At 38.1% G+C, this 14,158-nt stretch overlaps 1 protein-coding gene across 4 annotated transcripts in view; it reads right to left on the bottom strand.

Moving 5' to 3' along the window:
* The window catches only part of PDE4D (phosphodiesterase 4D), a 1,104,527-nt gene that overhangs the window by 192,023 nt on the left and 898,346 nt on the right, over positions 1 to 14,158 (bottom strand). For all 4 annotated transcript variants that reach the window (XM_024765389.1, XM_024765390.1, XM_024765392.1 and 1 more), the window contains 2 exons: positions 9,768 to 9,804; positions 1,751 to 1,824 (listed from right to left, as the gene is read on the bottom strand). In XM_024765389.1, coding sequence (XP_024621157.1) covers positions 1,751 to 1,824; positions 9,768 to 9,804 — 111 coding nt within the window. The remainder of the gene's footprint in view (positions 1 to 1,750; positions 1,825 to 9,767; positions 9,805 to 14,158) is intronic.

The raw sequence follows: 14,158 nt of genomic DNA, 5'->3' as shown, positions 1-14,158 counted from the left end.
AAGCATAAAAGGAATTCACTATAAAAGTTTTGTCCACCTTTCAAAGACAAAAATCTCAATCTCATGGACAAAAGTTGAGGCTAAAAAAAGTTTGTAAGGGACACCAGTAATTTCATTTCTCTTGCAGGGTTGAGACTTTCCAAAGAGGAGGTGACTATACCTAGGAGCTACCAAATGCCGAAAGCCCCAAAGGGGCGATTGAACATGGAAGATGTGTTTGGTTATGAACAAACAGCTTGAAGCCCACGCTCAGGTTTCCCATTCTGCATCCTGGCGTCACCCCTCTAGCCAGTTTGCTGCACGTGCAGAGTGATGACGCTGTGCTGGGTATTACACTAGGCACCGGGAATTCAAATGTGGACTGGATATGACCTCTGCTCTCTGGGAACTGACATTCTTAAGACAAGCAAATAGGTAACTGGACACTGAGAGAAACATGCTAAAGCAGGGGTTAAGGACAGGATGCAATCAGATGGCAATGGAAAAGCATACCACCCAGGTTGGGGCCTGTGGGTGTGCATGCATGTTGGGTGTTAGTCAGAGACAGTGCCCCAAATGAAATTATATTTAAGCTGTAACCTAAAGAATGAATTACAATTAGCCCAGTGGATGAGGAGGGGAAGAAGAAGGTGAGAAATGCTCAGGCTAAGGGAACAGGACTGCAAAATTTCATTACCTGCAACACACGACAGTCAACTGACACCTCTGGGTTCCATTCCAATTATTTGCATTGTGGCATTTATATTGATTTTTTTTTTTTTTAAAAACCTTGTTCTATCACGAGAAGTATGTGCATAATGGCCAGAGCTTTTTTTAATCATGGAAAATGTGAATTTGGGAGGTAGACTCTATTATTATGGGATGGAAAGTTTAGATTTTTTTCATGTGTTCTTTAAGAAGTAGTAATTACAACAAAATTTTATATGCTTAGATAAGTTCAAATAAATTTCTATTCACTGTCCTCTTAATATTGATTTAAAGAAATGGTTTTGGGCTTCCCTGGTGGTGCTGCACCCCCAAAAAAAAAAAAAAAAAAAAAAGAAATGGTTTTATTTCTGGAAAATTCTTCAGAGTTGATATTTTAAAGATAATAGTGTATTATTCATAATAGATTGTCAAAATTATGGCATTTGAATAATCAGTTTTCCATTTAATCTTAGAAAATTAATTTTCTTTTTTTCATTTTCCATCTTTATTAGAACCCCCAAATTATAGTTATTTTCCATCTGAGCTTTCTCTCTCAAATGCTTCCCCTGTTATCCCATAAATCCCCATCTTGTTAACTCTTCCATGCTGCTGCCGATCTGAGTCAGTAACAGCAAGAGAATTAGAGATCTTCCCTATGATATGACACTTCTCCAAGTAATGGTTGTCTTAGAAGTAAGAGGATAACTTTGGGTTGACTTCAAAGCTTGATGACGTTATTTGCCCGTGGTAAATTTATGAATTAAGCCAAACCTATAAAGTTACCCTGAGTGTAAATAACTGGGCAGAGGACTGATCCTGCCAGGTGATTTCTGACAGATGGAATCACCGTATTTATTTGCCATCCTGATTCATTTCTGTTATGAGAACCATCACTACAAAGTATTTACAGAAAGTTAACAGGACTTCATATGACTTAGTGTAAATGGTTAGACAGCATGGCAATGATTCAGAGAAATCTAATACACTGCCTTGAGTTCAATCAAATGGAAAAAACACTATAAAAAGTTCAGCCAGAAGGAGGGGGGAAAGATGAATAACTTACTTGCTAGGTGCTCGGTCTTGCAAATTAGTCAATGCAGCAAAGTTGTTCCGTACAGTTCGCAGGCTGGCCAAGACCTACAACAAAAATGATTCTTTAAACTTCTTGAAATAAGGCCCTCTTTAATGCACTATGAAGTGTTTTGGTGATTTTTAAAAATGGTTTGTTAAGTGAAAATTTGATATTGCTTGCAACTGAGTTTCATATAGCACTGAAGAATCTCCCAGCACCTGGTAAAGTTTACATGGATCCATTTGAAAGCCAGAGAGGCCAGACTTAAGGATTTTCCAGATATTTCTCCTCATCGTCTATGAATATGGTGACAATAGCAGCAGCTTCCACAGTATTCCTGGATTCCCCAGCCACTAAAACCGTATCCCAGGCAATATGGATAGCGTGTTGTTGCATTTTATGCATATTTGAAATAGCATAATATAAAATATTAATAAAGTCTCACTATAGGGGCAAAATGTCAAACAAAATTACCCCCAAGTTCTCTTCAAACGTTCACCAATGATGCCATAATCTTGAAATTGGCAAACAAAGTAAATTTTAAATTGTTTTTTCACCTTTGCCACATGGTTATTCTAGCTGGTAAACAGATTCTTTTCTTCGTTAAGGTTATCTGAATCATGAATTACATGGTCTCAAATAAAGTGAGACTGTCCTGTATGTGCACAGTGCCTGGCCCACAGAGGACACTCAAGAAAAATCTGTTGAATAAATGAGTACATAGACACAACATATCCACATACACAAGGCTGGACCAATAGGTCCCACTATCTCTGATAGCCCCTCCTTTTTCTAATTCTAGTGAAACTATAAAGTGGCAAAAGAATCGAAAGACTAGGAGAGAAAAGTGACAAGAGCACTGTCTCCTTCTACCCCCCTCACTTTCTCCTAGAATGGACAAGTCTCCCCCAGGGTGGAGCCTATATTAGGTGAGGTTATGGGTCATCTGGGTGACAACGACAATGTTAAGTTTACCTAAAACATAGATTTCAGATGTCTTATTAGGTACCAATAACACCCCAGACTGCCTAGTTCTGTTATATAGTCAATGTGTGAACTCAGACAATAGACAAGGTGCATCATCTCTCTGACCCTTAGTTTCTTATCTGTACACCAGGATAGTGACATCTACCTCACAGGGTTGCTGTGAAAATGAGATTAAATGACAGTTTCGGTGCCAAGAACAGTGCCTGGCAAACAGAAGGCACTCAGTGAATATTAGCCCATTATGGCAACATTCCATTTAATGATTTGGCGTGCGCACAGGGAATTCACTTAATGCCTATAACTGACAATATGCTGGTGGCAGTGGGAGCAGGGCAAATTTTTTATAATTGCTCCAAGGGTTTCAGAGCTGATTCCAGAGTTTTGTCATTTGGCACTGACCTAGACTAAAGTCAGCCTAAATTTTGTTTTAAGACAAAATGTCTCAGACATTTTTGAAACTGGCATTAATTCTTCTAAGTCACTGGGATACTGTTTATGCCCTGGGACAGTGACCTACAGCATTATCCCCTGAAGGAGTTAATGGTGTTTCCTAAGGTGCCAACCACGATTAACTCAGTCACTGGAAAAATCTGGCTCATTATCACATATAAACAACTCACATTGCCGAAAGGTCACGCTGCCTATGATGGAGTATTCAAATAGCCAACTGCCGACATCAAACCACGATGTCTTTTATTAGGCATGAAACCTTGAGTGATGCAGAAAGAAATCTGACAAATCATGCAGGCTGAATTTATGCTTTAAGAATTGAATATCAAATACACTAATAAAGCATTTTAAATAAGATTATTGTACCCCCTGCTCGATCCTTATTCTAGGCAAAAATTTAACCTCAGAATTCAGAGAACTTTATTTTAATAAATTATAGTAAGTGCACTGCATCTGACAGCTGGGCAAACAGAAATAGTAGCGCAGGTAATTCATGTTCTCTGCTCATTTGAAAGGAAGCATTACTTCATGAAAGATCTACTCCACTTGCTTTTCTGGATACAGGTTTTTGTCTCTGTGATAATAAAGATATTAAATTAGATGATTTTATTTTGGTTTTTAATTTAAATTTAATTTTTCAATTTTATATTTATTTTTGCATAATCTCTATCCCCACATGGTACAGAATTTAAGCAAAAGTAGACTGTCTCTTTCTCAATAACAAAGACAAAAGCAAAATTATTGTGATTTCTGAGAGGAGGCAGATAGATGAAATCAGGGAAGGACACTCAGGGCATTAAAATCTTGGCACTGTTCTATTTCTTAAACTGTTGACTTAGTACTATTCTTTATATTTTAGAAAGTCACTAGATAGCTTCTCTTATATGGATGAAATATTTCAAAATAGAAAGTGAAGAAAGAAATTCCCCTTTCAGCCCCTTCTCCATTCAGCTGCCTGTGCCCTCTCCTCATTGACTTTTAGATTGTCTCCTAAATTTCACTTTTACAAACACTGCTGCAGTAAATAACCTTGCAGCTACGTCATTCACTATGTGTGCAAGTATTACATTGTTGTTTTTGTGGTAGGACAAATAATATTTTATACACGTTATGTTAAGTATTAACTATTCTCGCCTGCACTATGACACGATACTGGCAAGAAGTGTAAATAACAGTCTCAACCAAATGTTATAAGGGGGTGTTGCCCTAGGCCGAGTTGAGTGATCCTGGGTGACCACATCCCAAAGGCACTGTGTTAGTCTTTTCTGTTCCCGCCTGCATTGTAGGACACAAAGAGTGAGGCATCTACTACTACAGGCTGTGGGGAAGAACTAAAAACAGTTTTACACAAGCCCCTTAGTTAGGGTTCAATCTTTCTTTGCTTTTGTTACAGGGCAGCTCTCACCCTTCTTGAATTCAACCCTCTAAGAGCTATAGTCAGGGCTCTGACGCTCCTATAATTTTCCTCACTCTTTAATGCTTGCTACCCAAAAAGATCCCTGAGGTTTTCTCCCACACAGCTCAACCGTTAGAAAATGAAGGTCATTTCTTTCTCTTCTGCCCCTCCAAGCAAAAGTATAATCAGTCAAGGTCAAAATACATTGGGAGTGAGGAGAAATAATACACTTTAGGAAAGAAATGATGACATTGTTATGGAAAACTTTTGCACAGAGTGGTACTGGTCTGTTAGAGGGATTAAATGCTATTTGCACACACTAATCTCAGATTTTCTTAGGTATTCCTAAACATTTATTAACCAATAAGATTCACTGAAAATGGCAGGAAAATGTGGACTTCACTAAAAAGTTAAACATCTGAACACACTAGCCTAAAAGAAATGTGTACGTATATAATAATAAATTCTTATAAAGATTTGAAGAGGAGATTGCTTAAAAAAAAAAGATGTGGCAATAACATCCGTGTTAAAAAAAAAACTCCTGATTAAAAAATAACCAAAAAAAAAACCAAAAACAAAGAAACAAAAAATTGTTTTTGATTCCAAATACACTTTATGCCACTAGATGGCACTAAAACACAGACCATGAGTTGCCACAGGCCTTGGGTTGGGTGGGGTGGGAGGGGATGAGGAGGGAGAAAGAACTCCTTGCCTTGGTTTTACCTCCAGAAAAACCTGGAGCCAAATTATGATTATTTACAAGACAAAGAGATCATCTTGATAGAAAACCTCTTTCCAAGTTACGTTTTGGTTAAACCATATGAACTTGCTGTTTTTGTACGTCAGCAAAGGTTGAATATTGATAGTTTCGTATAGTTCAACTCCCAAAGTACTTAGATTCCGAGAACATGCTACTGAAATTTATTTTAATGAAGGATAAAAAAAAACCTAACAGGTATAAGCGACTGAAATGTGATGATTTTCTTCTTTCTTAGCCCGGCAGGGAGAGCCTGTTGGATTCAATGATGAGACCACAAGATTCCTGTTTCTGGGTGAAATGGGGAAGAGACACGCAAGGGCATTTTTATAAAATTGACAATGTCCAATTACCAAGGAACAGTAATGTTCTGCAGGGTTAGTAACCACTGCATTTACGTGCTGTATTTTGGTAAGAGTAAAGGTGAAATGACTTGCTTGCTCCTACCCTGTATTTTAAATCAGGCAAATCTGCCCAGTCTGAATGACGTGAAGGTCTCTCCAAGGATCCAGGATAATACTTGGATATTTCCTACCTTTTCCTCAACCAAAGATTCCACTTCTTTTATTGCACACCTCCAGAGGAGGATTTTAGTTGACTTAGAGTTCTACAAGGCAGTCACAAATGATGCAACACAAATAATGGGACAGGTGGGGCTGAAGGCAACTGACTACAAAGCAGGGTTCCCTACATTTCATCAGTGTTGTGCCTCCTTGGTCCCCTCAAGAACTCTGGCCAGACTGTGACTACACCCTTGGGAGGAAAAGGCCACCTGCCGACTGGCATCAGGTGACACGGCATCATTCCTTGTCAACGCTTACCCTAAGGGAATACCCAAACCAAAAGATTTTGACCCAAACACAGGAGAATAGTTCAAAATGGAAACCAATAAAATATTTATTTTCCTGGGGATCAAAAGGATTCTGAGCTTATAGGGGAAAACATAAGAAATTGGAAGTGGAAAAGTGTTTAGGTTGAACACCAGCAAGAATTTCTAACCCTGGCAGTGTTTTAGACTTGGGAATAGAATATGGAGGGGTATTGTAGGGTCTTGTATTGTAGGATCTTGTATTGTAGGGTCTTGTATTGTAGGATCTTGTATTGTAGGGTCTTGTATTGTAGGATCTTGTATTGTAGGGTCTTGTATTGTAGGGTCTTGTATTGTAGGATCTTGTATTGTAGGGTCTTGTATTGTAGGGTCTTGTATTGTAGGATCTTGTATTGTAGGATCTTGTATTGTAGGGTCTTTGCTGAAGATTACGTCTGTGCACGATGCTTCAGCCCGATCCACCAAAGTGGAATATGACCTTGCACGTCTTCCTAAATTCTCTCGTAACTTACGATTTTATTCTCTTAGCTTCACAGTAAACTGGGACTGGGAAACAACAGGGAGGGATCTTTTCGTGTTTTGGAGATGAAGGCAAGCATAAAGAAATGAGTTCTCAAGAGGAGGCAGAAGATAAGATGGGCTTGGGAAGAGACTTTGACCAGTTTAGAGTGGGAGGCCCATTTTAAAGAATTATGGGAAGGAAATAAGGCACAGAAAAATAAATCGAAAGGGGTAGAAAGTAAAATGTCCATAGTAGTTCTTTTGGGGTTTGGAATTATAGGAAATTTTCTTTTTCTTCCTTCTGCTTATATTTCTTTTCTATGCAAAAGATTTTATTTTGAAAGCAGTATGGCTTTTTCACCAGAATGATCTAGAGTGAAGTTCCAAACCCCAAAGCATGCTGGGGAAAGGGGGGAATTCTTTGGCCTATTTGAACACTTCCCTGAGTGACCTGTCTAATGTCCACTGTCTTCTGTCCATTGGTATATTTGACCAAATAATGTTGGTATCAATTCAAGTGACATAAACATCTTACAGCTTAAGCATTATAATATTTAGCATTAAATGGTGAATACTCCAGCCTGTATTAAAAATTTGAGGAGTTACTGGTTAGGTCAATGAAATAAGTTAGTGGTGACCAATCGGGCTGAAGAGAAGGCCATAGACAACTGCCACTGCCTTCTTTCTTACCTGCTTCCCCAAAGATACTCTATCAAAATTGTTCAGGGTTAAACAGGCTTTTAAAAAAATTCTAGTAGAGCTTTCTAGATCATATACCCTAGTAAAAGGCCATTTGTGAAAACTGGGATGAAGCCACTGAAAAAGAATCTTCAGCCTCTGGGGCAATAACCACCTTCTATAAGGTGTCATGAGTCATTAAGCTAATCATAAGCAAACTTTCCTAAATAGATTCCAGGATTATTTTCAGGCATCGTATATGCTTACAAATTACACAGAGCTGGTTTTATTCAAAGCTCCGATTTCAAGGGCATTAAGTATATATCTTATTTATTTAAACAGTTCACTAACACAGACTAAATGATATTTGACATATATATATATATTTCTCAGTATACTGAAATTCTATTAGTTTTTTTGGAGATTGTAAGTACACTAAAAAAAATGCCTAAATATGTAAAAGACTAGATTTCCTTAGAATTTAAGGGTGCTAATAGCAAGGTTCAAGTCAAATTTATTGACCGGTTAGATGGAGATTCATACATACTACCTGAAGGGAGATGATAAAGTATCATATACAGATTATTTTTTTCCATATTTTTCTATATATTTTTCTTACAACAATACCTAGAGATTTTAGTTAGAAGCAAGAATAATAAACTAAATAAACTCAAGTTGGAATGATTGTTTCTCCATTTGGTGACGGTCATTTATATATTATTTTGCCTGATTTATTCTGTCTACTGAGAGCTCTATATCTAAGAGCTCTGAGCTCTTAGATATAAAGTTATGGGTCCTCAATAGCAACCAATTAAAAGTCCTTAGCTTCGTAAGATTTGCTATCACAAAATATGATGAAAACATATGATTGTAAATGTTTTCAACACAGAAATATAGATATTAGAAAGAACTAATGATATCCAGCAAAACTTGAAGCAAATGAGACATTGACCTTCTAAAAGGATGGTGGTTGCATTCTATCTTTAATTGTCTGCATCAATGAAAAAGATTAAATTTTGGTCTAATTAAATTATTAGACCAAATAAATTAAAATTTTAATTAAATTTTTGGTCTAAATTATAGCAATTAAAAAATTTCAGGAAATTTGAAAAAGTGGAAGAATCACACATAATACTGCTATCCAAACCCTGCCATTATGCATTTTTTAAAAACAATGCGTATTATGACGTTTTGGAAATGAAAGAACCCTTACTGATAACAACACAAAATTCAGTAAGTATTTTATTTTCTAGAAATTGTGCTGAGCGTTTTACAAGCTTGGTACTATTTCAATCTCTTGACAATGTCATGAGGTGAGTAGTCTTGTAAGTGTCATTTCACAGAGGAGGAAACCAGGCTTGCCCAAGTTCAGTCAGTTGTCCAAGTTCATTCATTTAGCAAGAGTAGATGATGGGCTTTGACTGGGCCCTGACTATCTTAATCCAGCCGAGTCCCCAATTTTACCAATTGGAAAAAAGAAGTCTTAGGCAAGTTAAGTGAGTTGCCCAAGGCAGTAGAGCTAGTTTTGATGTAGCCTTGATTATGATTTTTATAACCCTCTAGATCACTTGTATTCCAATAATTAACATTTCCTATTAACAGTCAGTGTTGGCTTTAAACATGCTTCATGCCCCAGGTTGAATCAGTTTTATCCCATTCTACCCATAGTCTGTCCATACCAGTGGCTCTCAACTTTTCCTCAGAAAATACTGGGGCCTTTAAAAATTACAGGTGATTGGGTCCAACCCCCAGATTTTTGGATTCCATTGATCAGAGGTGCAGCGTGGGATACAATCTTTCTAGATGATTCTAATGCGTAGCTAGAGTTGAGAAGCACTGGTCTGTACAAAGAATATCGGGTTATCAACCAATCAAAATTCTTTAGATGGTTTTTTCACCTTCTAGCATTTCTGTCATGTGGTTAAAGTATTTTCATGATTTGTATACCTAAAAGGAATAAATAAACACAAATATGTCACTCAGTTAAATCTATGGACAAATAACGTGTTTAAAAAAAGAGTAAATAAAGCATCAGGTTGAAGTGGAAGATGGAATTTCAGGAACTGATCATGCACGTAATTATACTAAATGTAACTTAATCCATGATATAGCTTTCCTCTTTTAGTGCTTATGTCAGTTAAGGAAATGTGGTCCCATTTAAGTATGTCACTTGGGTAATTTGTAATTTGAAGCAAAGATACTCATTGGATCTATGGGTTTATAGGAAACAGACCAATATGGCGAGGGTCACATTCTCTAGCATGGCTTTTAAATTACTGGAATGAACCACAGAAGTTGTATTTGTACTTGTGTTTGATTTAGAATGAAATTAAGAACTAACCCGAACTAACCCCCACAATTAAATTTTCAGATGAGTGAGAAACCTGTCCATTCAGCAAGCTGGGCTTACCTGTGCAAAGGGAGTCACAATCAGGTCATCTCCATGTCTGAAAAACAAAACAAAGCCCACGTTAGATGGCACTGATCACTCTAGGACCACTTCCAAGCAATATTAAATAGTAAGTTTCTCATTCATAAATCCCCACAGAGAATTACAGTAATTCCATCCTTATTCTTCAACACATGTTCTTCTCAGTCATGGGCGTGAAGATGTGTCTTCTGGGATGTTAACAATTGTCCAGTTCCCTGGGTGAAAAGAGGGGCTTCTTGATCATCAACCAAGGTCACTGGCACTTATTATGCACATGGGATATATAACAGTAGAAACGGAGTTCCAGCAGCGGGGCCTGAGTTTTACTCTTTGCTGCTTATGGTAAGTATTACTGAAGGGTGCTGTGGAAGGAGCCAGCAACGGCAATGGCTCTGGTGAGAGGTCCCTGGACCATCTAACGTTGGAAGGTGATGAACATCAGGTGCTCTGCATCATCATGTGTGAGCCTTGGATGGGCTCGGAACTGTGGATGACATAAGACTGCGTCATACTCTAATAAAAACCAGTGAAACTTTTCAACTGACTCACGTCCCAGCCGCCGTACTTATGGGGGAATGTTACCCCGTGTGTGCTGTTGTTACAGCAACCTCAGTGACACTGTGCCGAGGATGCAGGAGCAAGGTGTCAGCATGACGTGTCTTGGAGGGACAGGGAGAGGCAAGGAAAGTTGTGAACATTCTGCTTGGAAGAAAGTAAGAAACCCAGGCCCAGAGTTCTTTCGTGGTGTTTCTTAGTATGAATGGTTCATGAGAAGGATTTCCAAACTTTCCACGGGATATTTCTTGATCTAGCTAGCTGGAACTCTTTAATCAAAAGGGAATGGAATTATTCTACACAGAAAGCTTCCCTACATGACCCTAACTGAGAAAATTGCAACTAAATGGTTCACTCACTCATGAACAATTCTGGAAAGGGCTTGAGTGACCTACAACAGCACTCATGAAATATGCTTCGGCACAGGCAGCATATGGATGACGTTAGTAAATGGATTGCTGCCAGTAATTAGACCAGTTGTTAAGGTCATCATCAAATTACACAGAGATCTTGAAATTCAAAGTGTGGGAAAAATAAAGAAGAAAAGGGGTGGAACACACTCTAAAGGAAACGTGTGTTATTTTGCACCCTCTTCGTTCCACAGTTACATTTTTGAGGGGCACTGCTCTTTGGAGAGATCATTCAGAGAGCCAAAATGTAACTAATACAAAATCTAGATATTTTCCCGAGGTACAGTCTTTTCTTCCATTTTATTCTTTATAATTTCCCGACTACAAAGTTTATTTTCTAAGAACTTAGTCATCTTGGCCAAGGCACAGTATCATTTTGAAATCAATCCCTGGAAATAAGTCTTTTAATTTTTCACATGAATTACACTGGACTTGAATCACTCTAAACTGAAAAGCATGTGCATGTGTATTAAAACACTTAATTCTATCTTTGGTTGTATTTCATTCCCAAGCACTATAAAATATTTATTTAGAATATACAATATTTAGGGTAATTTATCAGTCTTGCTTTCTTTCCGTGTCAAAGCATAAAGAAAATTAGTTATAATTTTAGTGATGGAAATATTTCACTCTTGACTTACCCAGAAATTGTTTTTGCCAAATATCTCAAGACCGTCTCATTTTAGTCACAGTAGAATTATTTCTAGCAATTCAGTGGCAAATGTCCTCAATAAATAACCTAACCTTTTCTTTTCAAAATTATGTAAGGTTTAAATTATCTCTGAATAGGGACTTCCCTGGTGGCACAGAGGTTAAGAATTTGCCTGCCAAAGCAGGGGACACAGGTTCGAGTCCTGGTCTGGGAAGATCCCACATGCCATGGAGCAGCTAAGCCTGTGCGTCACAACTACGGAGACTGCGAGCCACAAATACTGAAGCCTGCGTGCCTAGAGCCTGTGCCATGAGAAGCCCGTGCACCGCAACGAGTCGCCGCAACTAGAGAAAGCCCACACGCAGCGACGAAGACCCGACGCGGCCAAACATACTTACATAAATACATTTTTCAAAAAAAAATACATTATCTCTGAATATATACCGAATGTATAATGACAGAATCTTTGTCCAAGCCTTTGTCGGTAGCCTGCCCTCGAGACCATGGGCTGAACTGGAGCCACCCACTCTGGCCCCTGGGGCAGGGGCAGCCTCTCCCCTCCCTCAAAGAGAAGCTTGCGGAGTTCTGAGCCTGCACTGCTGGCCACTGGAGGTGGGGATAGGAGGCTCAGGACAGCAGCACACCACTGAACTTCCTGTTCTTCCAGGAAGGGATGACAACAGAACTACTCCCTATGCCTCTGGCCATCCTTCCGCTACTTTTGTATTATTTACTACAGTGCTTTCATTTCTACCCTCATTCTTTCTGTAATAAGAAGCCAGAAACGCTGGCAAGAAACTGAAAGAGAGAAATCAAAAAGCAAACCCTCACAGACATCTCACTGGGATCCAGAAACTGTTTAAGCACTTAAATGGGGAAAAGCCTGTTGCCCTCTTGCAAAAGAAACTCAACCAACAGCAGCGCCTGAAAATACCCTTTTGTAACCTAGTTCATTTCAAGATTGTGTTTGAAACACACGAGGCAACAACCTTTCCACACTTTATTATTACCAAACCAGAAGGAAAAGGGCCTTTCCACGCTTTATTATTACGAAACCAGCAGTTAATTAGAAGAAAGTTTATACTTTATTGAGAGAAGATTTCTAATCCTACGAAGCTGTGAAAAGCATTAGAGGCCACAAAGTATCTGCTGCTTCTGAATATCACACATTGCAAATTTCAGGATGGTAAGTGGCTGGATGAACTAGTGCTTTGAAGAGGCGCCATGGTCCGAGGCTTACTTCCTGAATGTTGTGCAAACTTTTTGATCTTCTGTGCTTCACTCTCCCTGGCTATAAAACTAGAAAGACATTCTCCTCTGGACTTTGTCAGTAGGGTTAAGGAAATGATAAACATACAGATAGTGGTATTTTGAAATCCTGGTGTCTTTCTTCCCTTAGACTCAAAACTATCACCCATTCATCACCATCTTTGATCCGCCTCTTTTAAAATTAGAGAGTCAATAGAGAACAAGTATGTTATTTTTAATATGCACATAAAAATGCTACTGGGAGCCCAACACAAAAAATGCATTTAGAAGCATAAAAATGCTTCTGGGAGCCCTGTCTGACAACACCCAGGAATTAGCCCCAGGAGGAACTTTTCTACTCACCACTCTTTACTCCCATGTTCACAGAAGTACAGACATAGAAAATAAACAAATACATACACAATGTACTTGATCTTGTAAAAGCTAACATTTATACATATACTGAATATAAAACACATATTAACTGTAGAAACTTTGGGAAATACAGAAAAATTTTAAGAGCCATCCAAAGATAACTGTTGTAATGATTTGTTTTTTCCAAAAGAATAACGTGGGCTCTGAGAAAATGTAAATGTCACATTTAAGAATATAATGAGCCTTTTAAAATTACTTTTGAAGGAGGTATTATGATTTCCATAAACTTCTAGTAGACAAAATACTAAAACAAACAAAAAACAAATGAAAAACTCTGCTTCATCGGTAGCAGATTCACCTGAGGATATGGCTTCTCTGCATTGCTTGGCCTTTTAGTTTAGAACTAGCTCCACTGTAAGTAAAAAGAATTAACTAGTCCTTCCCCTTACGGAACCCCAGGGACTGAAGTTCCTATAACACAAAGCCAACCTCAGCCATACCTGAAAGTGATCTTCCGCTTTGATGCTACTGCCACTTAGAATTAAAGTAATCCCTTTAACACAAAAGCTTGGTCCTGTGGTCAAAATCACAACTACAGAAACTTGCATTTTGGAAAGTATGTCCAGCAACATTTTACTGAGAACTAAAAATAATGTAAATTAATGTAAGATCAAAATTAAAGCAGTTCAGTATTGTGTACGGTAGTATCTTTCAATTTGAAATTTTTCAACGTCAAATTCCAAGCCATTTGTGCATGTCTGTATACACAACTCTGATAGTTTTTTGATAATGCTAACTAGTTATCAATCATCAAGTTGAAATGATTACCCTCACTTGAAGATCACCTTTGTGTTTATATTCCATATCAGCACCAAAAGAAGAAACCAAATTACAGCCCTTTCCCCAGTTTTAACAGACAAATAAACTAATACTTATTCTACAAAAACAGGTGACTGAGGTCATCTAAGTTCTTAACTTTATGAGGAAACAGCTTTCTTTGTCCTTGAATTGTAATTTCCTAATAGGCTTGAGTGGTAACTAATCCTGGCATCCCTTTCACTGATGCCCAGGAAAGTCACTCAATGTTTTGTTGACTTCAGCTCTGGGGGCCCTTTTAATATGTTCCCAGT

This window comes from Neophocaena asiaeorientalis, unplaced genomic scaffold (assembly GCF_003031525.2).
Source record: "Neophocaena asiaeorientalis asiaeorientalis breed wild unplaced genomic scaffold, Neophocaena_asiaeorientalis_V1.1 scaffold198, whole genome shotgun sequence".
Taxonomy (NCBI): Eukaryota; Metazoa; Chordata; class Mammalia; order Artiodactyla; family Phocoenidae; genus Neophocaena; species Neophocaena asiaeorientalis.
This window is presented reverse-complemented; position numbering and strand designations above follow the sequence as displayed.